The sequence below is a fragment of the Antennarius striatus genome, chromosome 19 (genome assembly GCF_040054535.1).
Source record: "Antennarius striatus isolate MH-2024 chromosome 19, ASM4005453v1, whole genome shotgun sequence".
Classification (NCBI taxonomy): domain Eukaryota; kingdom Metazoa; phylum Chordata; class Actinopteri; order Lophiiformes; family Antennariidae; genus Antennarius; species Antennarius striatus.
In genome coordinates, this window is record NC_090794.1 from 16,541,220 (window position 1) to 16,561,651 (window position 20,432).

Sequence of the window (20,432 nt, forward strand, 5' to 3'; positions counted from 1 at the left end):
CCCGTACCCTAACAGACAACAGAAACTACCTGACCCCGTTCCTGACTCCATCCCCTCCGTCGTGCTATCCCCTCTGACGCGCGTCCGCCTCCGGTCTTCTATTGGCGCACGCAATCCGTGACGTTTCCAAAAGCGCAATGCGATTGGACGCTACCTGTGCCCGTCTCTTTGACTGACACCCCCGGAGCCCCAGTCTCCTCCCAGCGGCAACAGCCTGTATTTGAGTGGGGAGCAGCGGATTGTTGTAGATAGAGCCGGGTTAGTGTGTTCAATGGAAACACGGGAGACGGTGTCAGAGCCACTGACGGTCTAGACTGAAACCCGCGGCGGCACCATGCTCTCCAGCTCCATCCCGTGTGTGTGGATTACAGTCTGCCTTCATCTGTGCTGCTGTGTGGACAGAGGGGGGGCTCAGAACGCGAAGGAAGGTAAGTTCTTAAAGTTTGGAGTCTTTACATCCCGTTGCGTTCGGAAGACATTAACGCAGACGCGTCCCTCTCCCGCGGGTTGCTGCCTCGTTTTCTCTCTTATATATATATATATTAATGTATATATTTTAGATCCCACATATTTTTGGTATTAACATAAATTGTGGATGTTTTTTTTGTTCCACTCTATGCGTCAGTCGAGGCCGATGCGCGCGGAGGACAGCGCTCCAAAGCCGGGCTGTCTGCGAGCCGACCTCTCGCTGCTTTTTACGCACGTCGTTCAGAAACACTGAGCAGACGCGGGGCTCTGGTTCGTGTCTGACTCCAGTGCCCCTGAGCTGCGGGCACAACCGGACTGCTTGTTACAGATTAACACCGTCAATCTATCAAGACAAACTAGGTAATGTCAGCGGATCGATCGTCCCGCTGAGGCGGAGGGAGACGCACTTTGGGAAGGTTATTCCTGACGGAGTGGTGTCGGACCGAATGGTCCCGTCCGGTTCTGATTCTGGGAAACAAAACACGTCGGATTGATGCAGAGATCAAGTTGGTCCGAGTCAAGAGAGTAAAAAAAAAAAAAAAAAAAGCCCAAATAACGTAAATATATGACTGCGCGTGGCTGAGAATTCATACTTTTAATCGATCCGGATTCTTTTATAGTTGGGCTGATCATGTGTTCTGCGTAAAAACAGAAAATCTCGGAGCACATATTGATTTTCTGACCATTGAAGCCGCGCACCAACCGTGCGCTACCAAATGTAAATCCTCTGTTTTCTGCGGCTTCACAGACTAAAATGTGTCTAATAATTATTGATATGACGGAGGTGCGACCCGACGGCTGCTCCACACACGGTGGAGGTTTCGTCTGAGATTAAAGGGGAATTAAAACAACTTTGTGTTTTAGAGATTGGGGAAAAAAACAACAACAAAAAAAAAACCCCAAACAACGCCACCGTGGCCCCGGTTTCGTCCTTGCGTGGAGACAAATGTGGTTTCTGTCACAAATGTCGGATTGAACTGCTGAGAAGCCTCCGGGTGGATGGGCTCGGGGTAGTTTTAGGGCCGTTTGAGCTGGAAACACCCCCGGCTTCTGAGCGCACGTACCGTGGTGCGCGTCGGAACGGAAGAGGTTTGACCTTAACGCACAGCTTCCATATAAAATAGGCTTTTGTTCTAAAGTGATGCTGAATTTAATCCCACATTTTAATAGAATAAATGTTACGCGTAATGCGTCCCGACGCGTCGTGGTGTCCCACACGCTCCGTGGATTCCTTTATGCGCACTGTCAGTGTCTTCATTTATCCCCCACAAAGTTGGCCCGCAGTCATGAGGACCTGTCTGCTGCAGTGTGGATATTCACATTTTTCTGCTTTACTGCTGGTAGAAATGAGGTCACGGTTCTATGCGCTATAGATGTGGATGTGTGGCCTGTCAGTAAATAGCCAGCCCCGGTGTCCCGGTGAGATTTAACCACCTGCTTGTTGGTTTCCTGTCACTAGTGATTCTGCTGGACTCCAAGGCGCAGCAGACGGAACTGGAGTGGATCTCCTATCCTCCCAACGGGGTGAGTCTGCTGCTCTGCATTGCTGCAGATCTATACTCTGTGTGTCTTTGTGCTTGTGTGTGTGTGTGTGTGTGTGTGTGTGTGTGTGTGTGTGTGTGTGTGTGTGTGTGTTTCCATCTTATTCTGATATGTAATACTCGTGGTAAAATGCAAAATTTATAAAGATTAGTAAAAACCCCAAATTCCCATCTTATTTTCTAGAATAAAAAAAAATAAAAAAAATAACGTCGGCGGTTGTTTCTGCTACCAAACACTCTGGGCTTCCAGAGAATATTGGCCTCATAAGTGAGTGAGTTCCAAGTTGTTAGTCTGATTAAAAACAGGCTGGGACCAACTTTTGAAATGAAGAGTGGGAGGAGAAGCAGACAAACTGAACATTTTTAAAAAGGTGCACGAAATGCCACTGCTAACCTTTTCTCATTCGCTGGGTTTCTTTTGTCGTCTTTATTACGCGGTAATCACCTTAAATTTGATTGTAAATGTTAGATTTCAGTTTCATATCTGAATTCATGCATTTTTACTAACTTCTTCCAGTGGGAAGAGATCAGCGGCCTGGATGAGAACTACACGCCCATCCGCACCTACCAGGTGTGTCAGGTCATGGAGCCCAATCAGAATAACTGGCTTCGGACTAACTGGATAGAGAAGGGCAACGCCCAGAGGATTTTTGTGGAGCTGAAGTTCACCTTGAGGGATTGTAACAGCCTTCCGGGGGTGGTGGGCACGTGCAAGGAGACGTTCAACCTGTACTACCAGGAGACGGATTCCGAGGTGGGCCGGAGCCTACGGGAGAACCAGTACGTGAAAATCGACACGATCGCCGCCGATGAAAGCTTCACCCAGGGCGACCTGGGGGAGAGGAAGATGAAGCTGAACACAGAGGTACGCATCATCGGGCCCCTGTCCCGGCGGGGGTTCTACCTGGCCTTCCAGGACGTGGGGGCGTGCATCGCCCTGGTGTCCGTCAAAGTCTACTACAAGAAGTGTTGGTCCATCATCGAGAACCTGGCCACGTTCCCGGACACGGTGACGGGGTCGGAGTTCTCCTCGCTGGTGGAGGTGGAGGGGATGTGTGTGAGCGACGCCGAGGAGGAGGCGGACAACTCTCCCAAGATGCACTGCAGCGCTGAGGGAGAATGGCTGGTACCCATTGGGAAATGTATTTGCAAAGCTGGATTCCATCAGAAGGGAGACGCGTGTGAACGTGAGTCCTTCTCTTTTACCGTCGCACGGATTCATTGCACAAGTTTTTACATTTTTAAATGAACTTCATGGAAGCGGTGAAGGGCGTTCGACTTACAGGGTGTGCCAGGAAGGAATCAACTGGGGGGGGGGTGTTTGGGATTTCATTATGCAAAGCAGGTAAATGACAATTTAGGCGTCTGATGACGGTCGTGTTGGCCAATGGGATTAAAGAGCCTGATCTGACAGCAGTAGAGATGGATAAAGTGGGGAGGCCAAACATCCCCAGTGGAATAATTGGAATCTGCGTTAATTGATTACAGGGAGGGCTCTTAATTTATAGCCGTGATTCTGTTGACACTGGGATTAAATAATAACTTAGATTAGCTCTGATGCGACTTCCTGTCTCTGTGGCGGCGAGCCGAAGCGATCACCAGAACACACACCGGTCCACCGTCGGTAGCTTCACACTCCGGCCAGGTGACCCTGACAGAGAAGGGAAACAAATAGCCCCCGCACCGGGGCATCTAGGCCTCCTCAGGATATTTATGAAGGAGTCTGACAGGAGGGGCAAACGCAGCCGTGTTGTTGCCCCGCTTTACATTGTTGTTCTGCGTAACAGTTAGCAATAACGTCAGTCCGAGTGCCCCAGGATTATTCTCAGCCCCCACCAGACTCTAAAGATAAAAATCAGGATGGATTAAAAAGGGGGGGGGACTGAGGTCACAGAACTTAAGCATCCTGTCTTGTTAGCCAATCCTTTTTTTTTTGGTGAAGTGGGGGCACACCCTCCATCTAAGCAGCTTATGAGCAGCAGCCAGTTATAATTGAATGGAATGCATCTAAGAACAAATTACGCCCCCCCCCCCCACCTGGCAGACGGGCCTTTACGCCACGCTGTCATGCATTAGGGGCTCCACTGAGGGAGGGGTGTTAATGAAATATATTAGTCCATGTAATTTAGAGCGGTGTTACGTCTCTGATGTTAGCACGTCGCTAATGTAGCCCCACGTACCCCCCCCCCCCATCTGTTGTTCGTCTTGTTAATACACATGTAAGATCCAGTTTGGAGTGTCGAAGGGTTTTGCATCTGTCTATTAATTCATGTGTTCACGTGTCAGCCCCCCCCTCCCCCAGCTATAGGTGGTCATAAAAGTGAACCTGACCTCCTGAATGTGTGTGTGGATCACACTCCAGTCCACACACACACACACACACACACACACACACACACACACCCACACACACCTTCATGAGCTCCATCTCCACTGAGGCGTGAGAAGCCTTTGTATTAAGGGGTAGTTAATCTAAATAAAATGAGAATCACCGTGCACTATCAGCACTTCTCCCGGCAGCGTCGCTGACATTAAATTGTCCATTCAGTAGTTTCCTCCCAGCGCAATCTGAAAGCTATTCAAAGTATTTCTATCGGCTGAACAGCAGAGCAAAGAAGTTCAAGTGACTGTGACCGTTAAAAATGTGAAATCCTGCCGTTTGGACCCCAGACCAGCGTGTATTAGTCGTGTAAAATTACATCTATATAATGGTGCCCCCCCCTCGGCGACACGCCACCTTTAGTGTAAAGGTTCACTGTGCTCCACTCCAGTTTGGATGGAGAGTCTAAAGGCTGAGGTGTTAATAGTGTAAACTACTTTTACGTTAGATTCCAGCTGCATCATCAGTCCAGTAGAAAATCGCCATTTCTCGTAAAAATGTATTATAATAACTAATTGTCGATGTATTTGAGTCGGATACAAACCGGCTCTAAGATGCATTATCTGCCATTAAAAATGTCTCAGCTTAACAAAATGTGTGTGTAACACACACATTACATTCACACACCCAACCCGTCAGTGCATTATGGCTGCATAATATATGACTCCAGTATCATCAGTGTAATGTGCAGCAGTCACGCTGCGGCGCTCTCAGTGTCCCGTAAGGAGACGGAACTCAAACGCATCGTGTTCTCGCTTTTTGTCTCGGGATAAAAATGGAAAACTCACAAGGTTTTTATTTTCCATGAGCGACAAAACAAAGACGAACGCTTGTCTCCTTCTAAGCAGATTATTGTAACGTCGTTAGAAGTGGAAGTTTACCTGGAAACAACACAATTGTGATCTTTGTAATATTTACCAAAAAAACTTTAAATTTTTACAGATTAGATCTGTCAGGTGGTTTGTTGGGACGGAGAAGCACAATTTCTGAGTACTGATCAAAGATTTGAATTTTTATCCAACAGTTCAGAAATGTTTTACAAGATTTTATCTGCTTACATGTTCAAAAGGGGAAGTACAATAGAACCTGGTGATACAAATTAATCCATTCCATGTGTGAAAGTTTCCCCATTTAAAATAACTAAAATCATTTTAATCCGTTCCAGACTTCTAAAAAAGCCCCAAACCCCCTAAATTATGAAAAATTAATTATATACAAGTTAAGACAATAATGATAAAGTATGAAAAGAAACGCGAAAGTCACGAGAACACGAGAGCTACGACTTCACTCCACCAATGAGAACGAGATGCGGTCTCACTGGTGTTGTATCCATCTGCCAACACGCGGTAAAGAACGAGATGCGGTCTCACTGATGTTGTATCCATCCACCAACATGTGGTAAAGAACGAGATGTGGCCTCACTGGCGTATCCATCCACCAACATGTGGTAAAGAACGAGATGTGGTCTCACTGGCGTTGTATCCATCCGCCAACATGTGGTAAAGAACGAGATGCGGTCTCACTGGCATTGTATCCATCTGCCAACACGCGGTAAAGAACGAGATGCGGTCTCACTGATGTTGTATCCATCCACCAACATGTGGTAAAGAACGAGATGTGGTCTCACTGGCGCATCCATCCGCCAACATGTGGTAAAGAACGAGATGCGGTCTCACTGGCGTTGTATCCACCCGCCAACATGTGGTAAAGAACGAGATCCGGTCTCACTGGTGTTATATCCATCTGCCAACATGCGGTAAAGAACGAGATACGGTCTCACTGATGTTGTATCCATCCACCAACATGTGGTCAAGAACGAGATGTGGTCTCACTGGCGTTGTATCCATACGCCAACATGTGGTAAAGAATGAGATGCGGTCTCACTGGCGTTGTATCCATCCGCCAACACATGGTAAAGAACGAGATGCGGTCTCACTGATCTTGTGTCTAACTGGTCTATCTCAGTATCCTGATGCTCTGATTATAACATGGCTGCCGGGGGAGTGGGGGGGGGGGGTGCAGGTGGAGTTAGGGAGTTGGAGTGTCAGTCATGTCATGTGAGGAGCCCCCCCTGTGGACGCAGAGGCCTCCTCTGAAACGTGTTGTGATCCACTCATTCATCACCGTCAGCAAAGAGGGACCCCTTGTCTTTCAGCTCTTTGCCCCCCCCCCCCCCCCCCCCTCCGTGTCTCTTTAACTCTTTGTGTGGCGGCCTCTGGCAGTAAACGCCAGTGTTCTTCTCCCCCCGCTGCATCCAGTGGTCCCAGTGTGATGGGTGTTGAAGTGCCCCCCCAGCCTGCACGGCCTTCATGATGGGTAGGAGTGCGTGTGGTGAAATAGTGCCCGTTCATCTGCTGGTCTTGTTTCTCTCTGGCTGCTGGTGGTGGTGGGGGCCACGGGGCCGCTCGGGCAGAGAGAGGGCCCTTGTGGGGGGGACACTGGAGCCTTTGTTTGGCCCCGTCCCGGGAATGCATGTTGTCCGATTTTGACACATCCCATCATTGTGGCGCTAAGTAACCAGTGCCTTAGAAATGATTAACTGTTGCCCCCCGGTATGAAGGGGGGGTCTGTGTCTGGTGGTAAACAGATGAAACAGGCTATCTGGCTGCTAACGCTACATGCTAACCAGAGGATTAATGGGAGGATACAGCATCCTGGAGACGCCGGCACCATCCGTCTCCACTGTCAGGGAGCTGGACAGAAGTTAGCTGGAGACTGATTGATGATTGGGCCCCAGAGGGAGGGGGCGGGGCCGTCGGTGTCTGACGGCGACAGCTAACATGTATGGAAGCCACCGGGCGGTCCTGCAGCCGGTCCCAGCCTGCAGCCTGCACAGGAAGATGCACTTAGCATTTCAAATGAAGCCAGGAAGCCAAGTGTCAGGAGGTCCTCATGCATCTTCATGCCCCCCCCACCCCCCCTGATTGATAAGGTGTGGATTTAATACACCAAATGGCTGTCTTTTACAACTGCTCCAGAACTTAATTATGCAAATGACAGGTGTGTGTCCGATCCACAGGAGACCCAAATGGATCTAAATCACTCAAGATTGAAATAAATTGGTGATGGATGGGAGCTCGTCCTGTCACTGCAGCATTCTGCCACAGCCCAGGGCTTTTCCTGCTTGTTGTCTGGGGGGGGGGGGGGGGGGGTAGCAGTCAGAGGCACAGATGTTGTGTTCTCTGCCCAGAACGTGATCACGTAGTTGGGTGATTTGTTGATGTGACATGTGGAGAAACCGAAATGTTAAGATTGATCATTTCAGATTTCATGAAATCAAATTCTAAATATTTAACACCTTCTCCAATGTGGGGATTGGAGAAGGTGTTAAATATTTGTTAAATGTATGTTATTTTCGTTTAAATTATTATTACAATTATTACTATTACATTTAATTATGTAGATACCATTTATTTTCTTGATTCATCGGTTATTTTTCTCATCTATAAAGTATCAGGAAATTTGGGAAGTATCAATAAAATATTTTCTGTTTCCATAAAAAAATGTAGTATCTGTCCAAACAACAACATTTTAGCTTCATCAAAGTTTTTACTTTGGATTTACTTGAGTTTCCGGAATTGAAATATTATTATTTTCATTATAGGGCTTCCAGATGAGGAGAAGAGTTAGTTTACATGATGACTCTTGAGTTTGAATTAAAATAAGCATTACAACACATGTAGAAATTGCAATTGACAACAAAAATAATGTATTTTATCAATAATATTTTGAAAAGCACTCATTTCACACATGCTGTGTGTTGAAGGGGTTTATTCGTGTAAGCGTCGCTCGAGAGGAGTGTTACTCAGACTCTCTGAACGACACGTCTCTGAATCTCGTCTCGCATTAGAGTTATTATTCAGTTTGTTTGCTGCAGCGGGTTACAACAGAAGGGGGGGGTGATTACAGCAGAAGTTCTTTGACGGATAACAGATGCATGTTGGTGTTTGCAGCCAGAAGGACTGACTGTAGTCATCTATGAATCAACTTTCTACTCATTACTACAGACCAGAGGCAAATACAGTTAGCTGTGAACAGAAGGCAGGGTGTTTGAAAGGCTGCATTGAACACTATTTCTATTTCTTGTGCATCCTGCACCCCTTTGTAAATATACTTTTCTAAAGGAGAAGAAAAAGCAAGTGAAAGTTGTTTCCTGGGATACCGTAGCTTGGGTTGGTGCCAGAAGCTCTATCTGTGGGACACGACCGCCCTGTCAACACGTCACATTAAATACTAGTGCCTCGTTTTACATGAGAAAAGGTACCAGGAGGCTCATTCACTAAATGATGGAGCTAAAATTTGTCTCAAAGCTGAAACAATCGGATTTAAACGCTGAAACAAGGATGACTTTAGGTGATCTTCGTATATCACTGCTGTCAGCACAGAGGAGTGATCTCCAGGCTGGTGGCGTCTCACCTCCTCTCACCCGGAGCCACTGACTCACGCTTATCCATGGGGGGAGTTCAAACACAGACTTACAGCAGCAAAATACAGTCTGACGGGATGATTCCAAATACCAACCGGACCTTTGACCCTCTGAGTCTGACAGTAGGGCAGTTTTTATGAACGGTCAGCTTTGTGCTGATTCAAACTCACACCGCTGCTGTAGAGTTTGTGTTCTCACTCAAATCCGTTGACTTATTTTATTTAAGCTCCAGCAACCCCCATAACCTGTGAAAGCAGAAGTAGTTGAGAAAATAAATAAATGAATGAATGAATGATTTTTTTTTTCCAAAAAAAAAAAAATCACAATTTTTTTTTGAAAAAAAATCAAATTTTTCATTTTTAAAAAAGAAAGAAAATGGAGTTACTGAAAAACTGTTGCATGGATTCCATTTAAATTTGAATTAGTTTTTATTCTGCTTTCTTTAATGGATTAAAATGTTAAAATATGTTGAAATATATTTAATATTTTGCTTGATTTTTGTAAAAAAAAAAAAATTCTAGATTTCCACATAATTTTGTGGAGTGGGGCAGGGGTCAATTGTTTATTAAGCTATAGTCAAGAAAGATATAGATGTAGAACCTGAAGGAATGTGTCCTGTGTGTGTGTGTGTGTGTGTGTGTGTGTGTGTGTGTGTGTGTGTGTGTGTGTGTGTGTGTGTGTGTGTGTGTATGTGTGTGTAACCTGGTGTGACAATATGTTGAAAAAAAGGTGACTTTAAATACGAATGGCTCCATTATAAGTTGGTTAGAGAGAAGGGGATGGTGACTGGCCAGTCTCCAGGCCTCAGAATGTGACCTGCTGGTCTAAAGGTGATGTCACTTCTGCATCACATGAATGGACAGAATCCCAGCAAACAGCTTTCGTTCTCACACACACACACACACACACACACACACACACACACACACACACACACACACACACTCACACACACACACACACACACACACACACACACACACACACACACACACACACACACACACACACACACACACACACACACACACACACACACACACACACACACACACACACAGCAAACAGCTTTCATTCTCTCACACACAAAAGCACACAGTTGGCCTTATGGGTGGACTTTGTTACACCCGCAAAAAAAAGAGACCTCCGTGACTTTGGATCACATCGAGTTATTTCCAAGGTGACAACAGGATCCGCATCTGTCCGGGTCTGAGGTCAGTGAATATTAACTTCATTTACACATGGCTGCAGCCCGGCCCCCCGTCACAATGGAGACCTGCCCGTTGTGTTTAGTAACACGAGCGCCGCGGCTGACAGGACGCTGTCAGGACAGAAGATGGATGATCGCAGCAGTTGACCCCTGATGGCCCAAAGAGTCACCTCTCCGGCCCCTCTCCCCACGTGACAAAAGAGCCCCCCCCCTGAGGAGCGGCAGCCCTCATCTCCACTCGCACTAACAGGTTCAGACATCTCCATCGATCCCCGCTTCCGTAGCGCGGACAAGTCCGAGTTTAGTCCCTGTTTAGCAATCCAAAGCGCCCAGATGTTTCTGTGTTTTTACAGTATTTCTGCACTATAAGGCGCACTGGACTATAAGGCGCACCTTCAATAAAGGGGCTATTTTAAAACTTTTTTTCATATATAAGGCACAATAACTATAAGGCATATCTGATTATAAGGTACACCTTCAATAAATGGCCTATTTCAAAACTGTTTTCATATATAAGGCACACTGGATTATAAAGCGCACTGGATTATAAAGCTCGCTGGATTATAAGGCTCGCTGTCGGTTTTTGAGAAAATTAAAGGCTTTTAGCGGCAGTTTGGTCGGGATGTGATCAGACAGGAGGACTCCGTCAGAAGACAGTGTCTTCATGTGTTCAGGGTGAACGTGATACCTGATGGTACCGGGGGTGTCACTGCCTTAGGAGAGAGTGGGGGAGGGGTCACGTTGTCAGAGGAGCTCCTCTGGGATCAGACCACAAGCTTTATATAAACCTCAATCTGCCCTGAGAAGGGGAATCAATACGTTATTACATAACTTCACACTTTTCTCACTTCCATCCAGAGTGAAGGAAGCAGAACTTAAATGGTGATAAAACTAGATTGATTAGTTGTGAAGAGTATAAAGTCGTCATTTAATCGTAAAAAATAGAACAAAAACATAAAACAACCATTTCAGAGGTGTTCAAACCACCGCTGGGCCTCTGGGGGTTTGTCGGGGGGGGGGGGGGGGTCACAGCAGCTACAATGGCATTTCTCCTTTCTTTTCTGCTTTCTGGAACAAGAGGGGTGGGGCATGTTAGTGGAGGTGCTTTGGTTGGGTGGGGGCTGGTCAGGAGGGTTGGTATGCACTGGCACAATCACAGATAATACTCAGTTGCTGACTGGGGGCATTTAGAGGGCCAGATTTTGGCTACGGGGTGGGGTGGGGTGGGGGTTGAAACCTTTGGATCCTGAGCTTTCAAACCCAAAATGCAGAATCCTCCTTTCCCCCCCTCCTCCATTAAAGGTAGCCCCGTGGCCGGTCTTACCCCCTCCCCTCCTGCTTCATGTGAGGCAAATGAACCGGACCGAAGGCGATTAGGTCGGCCCTTTTTCCACGTCGCTGACAATCAGTTTCACAAACCTGAACAGCTTCAGGACGCTCTCAGGCAGACGGGGGCAGCGATGAGCGTTTATTCTTAAAACGCCCTTCATCCCACCCCACCCCCCCAACCCCCGGCTTCATAAATCAGCAGGAGAGTTGAAAGAGAAAACAGGTTTGCAGTTTTATTCCAAGTTGCCTCAGTTTTACGTCAAACTCGGGGAAGTGGCCGTTAGCCGTTAGCGTGACTCGTAGCGTCAGCTCGACTTTGATCTGTGGCGGGTTTCCTTTGCCCTCCAACACGGTGTAAGGGAATGCTAATCTCTTTGTTTCTCATGGAAAGCTACTTATCTCCTGCTAAGCACAGGTACCCAGGATGAATGGATGTGTTCAGAGCGGCGGCAGCAGACAGGAGCCTCTAGGTGTGTGTGAAGAACCAGAACAGACGTTAAACCTACTTTTCATATCCTTTCAATCTGACCTGTTTTTCTGCATTATTCAAGCCGTGTCCTCAGTTTGTTTCTGACCCCGACGCCCCGGCGTTGGCGTTGGGCCTAAGCCTGTTTGGAATTGGTTTGAGATTGAAACTCCAGCGTAGTCTCAGTTCTGCTCTTATTCTTGGTCTAATCTGACACTGTTTCCTGGAGGTGGATCGGCGCCTCGCCTCTCATAGGTGGGAGATTAAAATGTCTGCTGGCAAAAAACAAAAAAACAAAACAAAACACAGCAGCTGAGCATCTTTTTATTTATTGAAAGAAGAAAAAGCAGAGCAACAGGCTCGAGGGAGAAAGAAAAAACCCAACAAACACCTGCTGCTGCTTTTGTTGGTATTCTGATCGGATGGAAAACAAATATTTGTGCTTAAAAAAAAAAAAAGTTCAGACATTTTCTTTTCATTGTCCGATTATCAATAACATCATTTAGAAATACCTCTTTTTTAACTGTATTGAATGTGCAACGGATGTAAAGTCCTGAATTTCTCGACAATATGTTTTCGGCTTCCTAGAGGTAAAGAAGGTCAGCTAGCTCGCTAAATATGGCAAAAAAAGCAAAGAATTTAACTCTTCTGTCCAGCATTTCACTTCTGCATTTATTTTAATTACGATAATACGGTATTTTTTCTCTTCATTCCTATTTTTATCATAAAATTTACATTATATAGAATTTGATTTAGATATTTTTAAAAAAAATGTTCTGTGCTTTATTTCTTATTGGGAATGTTCTTTATTGAAGAATCAACATCATTGCTATTATTGTTGATATTACTTTAATACAAAAGGTTGAAATTATTTACTTTTATAACTTAGTGCAGTGATGCTATTAGAAGTACAAGTACCTCATAACTATCTTCTAAAATAGTGATTTTAGTATCAATGAAGGGATTTCTCTTCATCTTTTGATAAACGTTCATCACTTCCAAACATCCATAAGTTGATTCTAACGGTCATTATTTTGGTAAATCTCCACTCATCAGCATGATGTTATTATCATGATGTTATTATTAAATCACATTTATCCAGTCCACATGAATCAGTGAACACGTCAGCCAGCAGTGCAGTAAAGTTATCCAATAAGTCGGCTGATGTCTCTGAACCCACTGCAGCTCCTTCAGTCCACACATCACCTGTGAGATGAGATCAATGCAGCTGTCCTGTTCAGGCAGAAAAAATACTCTCAGCTCTGATTCCTGCCAGCGCCGCCGGCCCGAGGTGCTCTGAAAGTCCTCTGAAGATGTATCGCCTCTTACATCGTGGAGGAAAACACTGCAGGGTTTAGTCCATAAAAGAGATGCAACCATAGTTCAGGATTCATGAAATACCAGTGAACAGAGCTGATGAATGCCCACAACAAGGTCTACTATTTACTGAGCCAGGGAACATAAGTCACATCCAATCAGAGCTGCGTGTACCGGCCCCAGGCTACATTAATGCAGCAGGAACGAGCTCTGGTGGAGATATCCACGTCCTTCTCTGGAGTCCTAACGCTCCTCATCGCACGCCCTGAAAATGAAACGGGAAAACAGAAAGGAGTTGGCTTTAAATAATGTTTCATGGTCATGTGAACAGCTGTCACAGAACGTCTATGGTAATCTTAACAGTGTCTAGATAACAGTGTAATGGAGCTGACCCCATGAGGGCGACGGTGGGGGGGGGTCTTCACACTGGAATAAGAAGACATGATGTTTCTAGAAGGATAACTCTCCTGTTTGACTGTCCCAGCCCCCCCCCCCCAAGGTATTTGGCTGAGAAACTGGTGGTCCTGATCCAAAGATACCAGCATCAAAATCTGACTCTCTCCATCTCTCTGTAAAGTCTCATGGAAATTTGTTTAGTAATTCTGTTGTGTGATCCAGAGCAAATCAACCAACAGACGTGTGTGAGAATAATGACCTCCTTGTGGAGGTAAATCAACCCGCCTAGGAACCCCCATTAACCTGCTACTCACCCCCCAGTCAGTGTCTGTCTGGGCACCACAGTTTGATTACATGAAAGAACACCTGATTTTACCTTCATGTAGAAACACCAACACATTATACATTAAGCATTCAAATGATTTTTTACGCCTGACTTCGAAAAAAGAAAAGAAAAAGTAATCTATTGCTTCAGCAAATGAACAGAAATAAAGAATCAGATGTTCTGAATCGGACCAGCTACCTTCTCGTCTGGACCTTTTGGTTTTATCCCACGCCTCTTCTGCAGCCAGCGGAAATTGTTCTGTTACACAAGAATGTTTAGTAAAACAAAGTAAAGTATTGAATAATAAAACCATTTCTGGGATGAGAACCAAAAATGTGAGGCATGTTTGTGATCTGCATCAGACCAGATATTGGAGCATTTCATGGATTAACCATCTGATTGAGAGGTGATGGACCCAACGCCAGGAGATGGGTTTGGTGGAAACAAGCTCCTCTAAACCTGTGGTCTCCCAACCCCGGGTCGTGGACTGGTGCCGGTCCATCAGTCGGTACCAGTCTGTGGGTCAGTCGGTCTGTGGGTCAGTCAGTCTGTGGGTCAGTCGGTACCGGGTCACACAGAAAGATTCCAGAACTTTCAGTATTTCTGTTTTCTCTCTCATCCGGTTCTGAACGATGTCTAGTTCTAAATGAATGGATTCTCTCCTCCACATCTGTCTATGAGTCACTCTTGACGCTTGTGGAGATGCTTGCCTCGGTCACATGACTACCTTCTTAAAGGGACCGCTCCGGCCGCTAACACAGAATACATTACCGCTAAACTGAAACTCCCAAGCTAGCAGAACCAACGAGAACCAATGCAGTCACACACTGCAACATCCTGCGACACCCCTGAATTAAAAATTTTACCCTGACCTACTTGCATAGGTCAAAGATCAAACCCTTCGCTCTGACCTACTGTCATTGATCTAAGCACTAGCTTTGATCTATGGTCTTACTCACACTGGCCTTCTCCCTCGTCTTTCTATCTTATCCGGTTCCTGAGTGTACAAAAGTTAAAATTAAACCTTGACCTTGTTTTCTCAAGGTCATCATCTCATTTTCATCCCCTTTGCTGCCCGAGTACAGTAACGTGCTTATTCTTTCATCGTTCTATCTGCAACGGTTGTGAAGATATTTGGCGGACGGACGGACGGACTGGTTGAGTCATATTATTTTGTTGCATTCATCACACACCTCAGGTCGGTCTGATACTAAACCGGTCTGTGGCCTTAAAAACGCTTTGGACCCCTGCTCTAGACTAGAAGCAACAGGCTCCCCGTCATACCATCCCTGTGTTTAGGTGTGATATGTTTGGAAAGACATCGTCAGGTGTAAAGATGTTTCTGTTGGAATGGTTGTAGCCTTGGCAAACCTTTAAGAGAAAGGAATGCTCTTTTTTGAAATAAAAAACTAAACGGTTTCCTTTATCACGCTTGACCCATTCCACCTGGCATTCATCAGCACCGAGGCAGCATGTTAGTCCTGTCGGCCGCCCTCCTCCCCTGCCTCCTTTATCACTCTAATGGGGTGCTATCTCCTGGCTGCTCGGTCTGCGTCTCCACAGCCCCGCTTCAGCTCACATTCCTGCTGCATCCGTCCCGACAAAAGCGGATTTAACACGTAATCACGTTGGGTAGGAGAGCAGCGAGGCCCGCTACGACAGGACTCATCATGGCTGTGGAGAAAGAAAGGTTCATACTTGTCATTCTCATTATAAAGAAAAAAAAAACCCAACAACAAAGTTCACTTTTAACGTCCATCCACTGGAATATTGAGACAGATGGGAGAAACTCAATATCCCATCATCCCCTCTTGAACCAAACGGAGTCCTTTACGCTCATGAGCGATACGGATCAGAACCTTTCTCTATTTTTGGACTGCAAGGATGTATTTTTAATGCTGACATCCTGAACAGGTCTGTCATCCACGCTGTGATGTTTTACTCACGCATCAAGCAGAGCTTTTTAACAACAAACAACCTGACAGCAATGGTTTGCTCTGAAATGTCGTCCTCTGGGCAGAGGGGAAGAGGCAATTTGTGCTTCAATTTCTTTCTGTTTCTTTTTTTTTATTTTTTGGAGCCTGTCCCAGCTGACTAAGGGCGTGAGGCGGGGGTAGGAAGTCACATGACATCATACAAGCATTCTATTGGCTGATGGCATCCAGAAGTGCGCTACGTTCTGTGAGTCTCGGACTTCTGTGAGACACAAAAGTGCTTCAAACAGTCTATCAGAGTGTTTTAAAGGTAATACAGATAGAAGGTGGTTTAATATCTGTGTGGGGAGGGTCCAGAAACGTTTAAAGTACCGTAAATAATAAGATAAATAGTTTGTCGCTCTATCACGGAATTCGTTAATCGCATGTGGTTCCTGGAACGCATTAACGGCGAGGAACGAGGGATTACCGTACTGTAGGTTCTGGATTCTTTCTGTGTGGACCGGTACCGACTGACCCACAGACCGGTACCGGTCCACAGCCTGAGGTTTGGTGTCTAAAGTAGAAGTTATATTATGTTATCATCATAAGTTATATACAGTGGTACCTCTACATACGAAACGTTCTATTTACGAAACGCCTCAACAGGAAAATATTGCCTCTAGTTATGAAAGAAATTTTGAGATACGAAAGGTAAAAATACAGTATGGGCTGATACTCGCAGCTCCCACAGGTTCCTGAACGCAACATTCTCATAGCTGCTCTGCCATTGGCTATTACCTAGCATCCTGGCATCCCTTTGGTGAAGAGGGACCTCCTCTTAGCCAATGACGAGGTCCCTCATTGGCTAAGGACGCTGCATAGGTTTCTATGCAGCGTCCTCGTCATTCGGCCCTCGACCCATGAGGTGTTCTGATAGTTTTACGTAAATATATTAACTTTCAGAGTATTCACTATGGACCCCAAGAAAGTGACGGAGAAAAGAGGAAAAGTAAAGACGAAGAAAAGAGTTTTTTTGTCCGTACAAACAAAGCAAGAGATCATAGAAAAGCGTGAAAAAGGGATGCGTTTGGTTGATCTCCCCAAAGAATATGGCCGTAATGCATCTACAATCACCACGTTATTAAAACAAAAGGAAGTTTAAGGAGTTTAAGGCGTTGCGTGGGTGGTTGGAGAAGTTCAGAAGGAGGACTGGAATTCACTCTGTTGTTCATGGTGGGGCAAGAGGGCATGAACCAAAGAGGGCAAAAAACAATGAGGACAGCAGTTAAAAAGTAAATAACCATCATTTTTATTCTTTACTCTATTCTTTGTTTTTTACGTTATGCACAACTCTCATTTATTGTGTAATAATCTAATCGTAACATGTATTTGTTACATGTTTTGATGCATTTTTATGCTTTATAAAAAATTTATGTCTGAATTATGGGGGCTTGGAACGGATTAGGGCATTTGCATGGAAAACGTGTCTCTACTGACGAAATTTTCTATTTACATAATTTCTTCCAGAACCAATTAATTTCGTAAGCAGAGGTACCACTGTATATTATATCGACACAGTATCTACATCTGTGTATAAAACCACATGAACCCACATTTTGTGGTCTGCTCTGGCCGGAGCGATCGGCCCGGCTGCGTCTGGCGCTCTCCTGTGACCCTCGCCGTCTCTCTGGATGTCAGGTCACTGCAGAAGTATGTGAGAGGCTGGATGAAGTTCAAGAATCTGAAGCTCAGAGGAGAAAGAAGTGAACTGAAATCTTGCGAAATAAAGAATTCCATCTCCCTGTTCTTTGTGTTGGTCTGCATGAGATCAGGGGTTTTTGTTCAGTGTGTGTGCCGTGACTGAGACGCCGCCGTCACACAGGAACCTTTGATTATCTCCGTCCCGCCACACGGCAGACTTCTGCTTTCTCAGGCTCGTCTTCCTCTCTCTCTCTGGATAAATTGCTGACTGCAGCCGGTCCCACACACATCACCGAATGAAAGTGCTTGACCACTGGAAGGGAAATTACAGATGGTGGCTCCGTAGGCTCCCAAAGAGCCGCCTGGAATGTAAGACGAGTGTTTTGTTTTTCTTCTCTCTGCTTAACCTCAAGCATCTCTTCTGAGGACTTATTTCAGAATGTTGTAAATAAGACGGCTTTTGTGTCAGAGCCTCTTAATGGGCGTTCATTCTAGCAGACATGTTTCTCTTTCTGTACCGGATTTAAAAGTGTTGTTTCTTTAAAAGAAGTCACTCAGAGACTTAATTCTACTAATGTAATTACACGTCTGACTGTAAATCCTCTTGTCAGAGTTGGAGTAGAGCGTGAATCTGGATGATGTTCCAACATGTCTGGGCGTCAGTCGCCACTTAGACTTCAGTTGTTTTGACGGTTCAGGGAGTGTCTTCTGGCTTTTTAGCTTTGATCCAGAGAAAGAAGGTGAAGAAAGAAGAGGTGAAAAAAACTTGACTAAACGGTTATCTTACAGTCCTATTCCAGCAGTCAGGTCACATATGTTTCATTGGTTATTTCTGGTGGTCATGGCAACGGTAAGATCAAACAGTGAAGGAAGGTGATGGTGTTAGACTGACCATTTTATGCAGTTTTGACTGCATTAAAGAGAGAATAGCAACCATTCCTAACTTAAATAATTAGAACGACCAGACTTTCATTATATATTTTGTGCAGCCACATCATCTGAAATCATTTATTCAAGGTAATGGTACATTTCATCTCATCTCCCCGTCGCTTTAACTACTGCCGTAATGTGAATAAAAATAAAGCATGAACTCATTTGTGAACATTTGTGTCTGACACATCTGATACATTTTCATCTCCAATAGAGACTGTTTAATAATGAACAGATTAAAAGATTCCCATGATCCCACGCTACATTTATGTTCATTGAGGCTAGTCCCTGCAGAAACAACATTGTGTGTTTTTAAATGTACTTTGTTCATTTACTTCCATTAGCTGATATTGATGTATGACACAAAGACTTCCACAGCGCGTCCTGCATGTACTTCATAAGAAACACACTCTGAAGTGGTGTTAGAGTGGGTCTAATGTCAGCCAGGACGGCTCACAGAACAAACAACTACTTTTTACATTAACATCTTTAAACATTGGGGAGCTGCTGTTGAACTTTACAAAAATAAATGTGTTTTATACATTACATAACATCATTATAATTCATTTTTTAAAACAGGCATTTTAACTCAAATTGGTACGGTAAAAACTCAAGATACAAGTTTAATCCACTTGTATCTGAGTGTCTAAGTCAAACAACATTTTCTTATTTAAAATAAATAAAATCATTTTAATCCATTACAGCATTGTTAAGAAAAGCCCCAAACCCCCTAAAATATATAAAAAAACCATATTTTTATCAACCAATAGACATGCAGACTTCACCTGTGTATAATTAATTATATATAAGTTATGTAAATAATGATAAAGAATGAAAAGACATGCAAAAGTCGAGCTACGTCTTTACTCCACCAACAAGAATGAGATCCGGTCTCACTGAAGTCGTATCCATCCGCCAACACGTGGTTAAGAACGAGAGCCGGTCTCACTGATGTCGTATCCATCCGCCAACACGTGGTAAAGAATGAGATCCGGTCTCACTGATGTTGTATCCATCCGCCAACACGTGGTAAAGAACGAGATCCGGTCTCACTGATGTTGTATCCATCCGCCAACACGTGGTTAAGAACGAGAGCCGGTCTCACTGATGTCGTATCCATCCGCCAACACGTGGTAAAGAATGAGATCCGGTCTCACTGATGTTGTATCCATCCGCCAACACGTGGTAAAGAACGAGATCCGGTCTCACTGATGTTGTATCCATCCGCCAACACGCGGTAAAGAACGAGATCCGCTCTCACTGATGTCGTATCCATCCGCCAACACGTGGTAAAGAACGAGATCCGGACAGCGTGAGGGCTTGTATCTAAAGGTACTACTTTATTTCAATGAGTCGTGTTTTGGCTGTTGTTTTGTGCAGGAACATCTTTTTGTGGCCCCCTCTGAAGAGTGTATTCCAGCTCCTCGCCTTGGCTGCAGACCACAGTCTCTCAGAGTGTACCGCTGTGTTTGTGGGTGTGTGTGAACGCGGATCAGTGATGAAACTTTCTTTTTTTGTGGATGTTTTAGGAAAGTTTTTTAAACACAAAGGAATAACTTTCCTCTTGCCGTGTAAAGAGGAGCTGAGATGGGTGGCGACAGACCTATTTTACACGTGAATTAATGTTGGCCTGGTGAAAAAGAATGTGTAGGCTAAGTGTATGACATTGTGTGGATAACATGGGGTTCATGAAGACGCTGAACCCCCTCTGCATGGTCAGCGTTTCAGAGCCGCTGCTCCAGTTCCTCATGGTCTCAGGAAGGTGAGGGAAGTTTTTGGTCAATAAAGCTACGGCAGTGCAATGAATGGAGAATGACGGGGTTCTCATGTAGCTGGGATGGGGACACCCTCCACCAAGGCCCCATCTTCAGTCCAAGAAGCCCAGAGGTCTCTGGTCTCCTTATTCCACACCACAAAGCTACTGTGGATTGGCTAGCTCTGAGGCTAAAATAGCCTGGCCCAGAATAGGTATTTTACTCCCTGCTGGTGATTAAATATTCATTTGTCAAATGATTCTCTGCTGTGAA

The 20,432-nt window shown here is 45.1% G+C and overlaps 1 protein-coding gene across 4 annotated transcripts in view; it reads left to right on the top strand.

The window, feature by feature from the left end:
- The first annotated feature begins 260 nt into the window (after positions 1 to 260).
- Positions 261 to 20,432, top strand: part of epha7 (eph receptor A7) — an 81,017-nt gene continuing 60,845 nt past the window's right edge. For all 4 annotated transcript variants that reach the window (XM_068342022.1, XM_068342025.1, XM_068342023.1 and 1 more), the window contains exons 1-3: positions 261 to 428; positions 1,928 to 1,992; positions 2,527 to 3,196. In XM_068342022.1, coding sequence (XP_068198123.1) covers positions 335 to 428; positions 1,928 to 1,992; positions 2,527 to 3,196 — 829 coding nt within the window. In that variant the 5' untranslated portion in view covers positions 261 to 334. The remainder of the gene's footprint in view (positions 429 to 1,927; positions 1,993 to 2,526; positions 3,197 to 20,432) is intronic.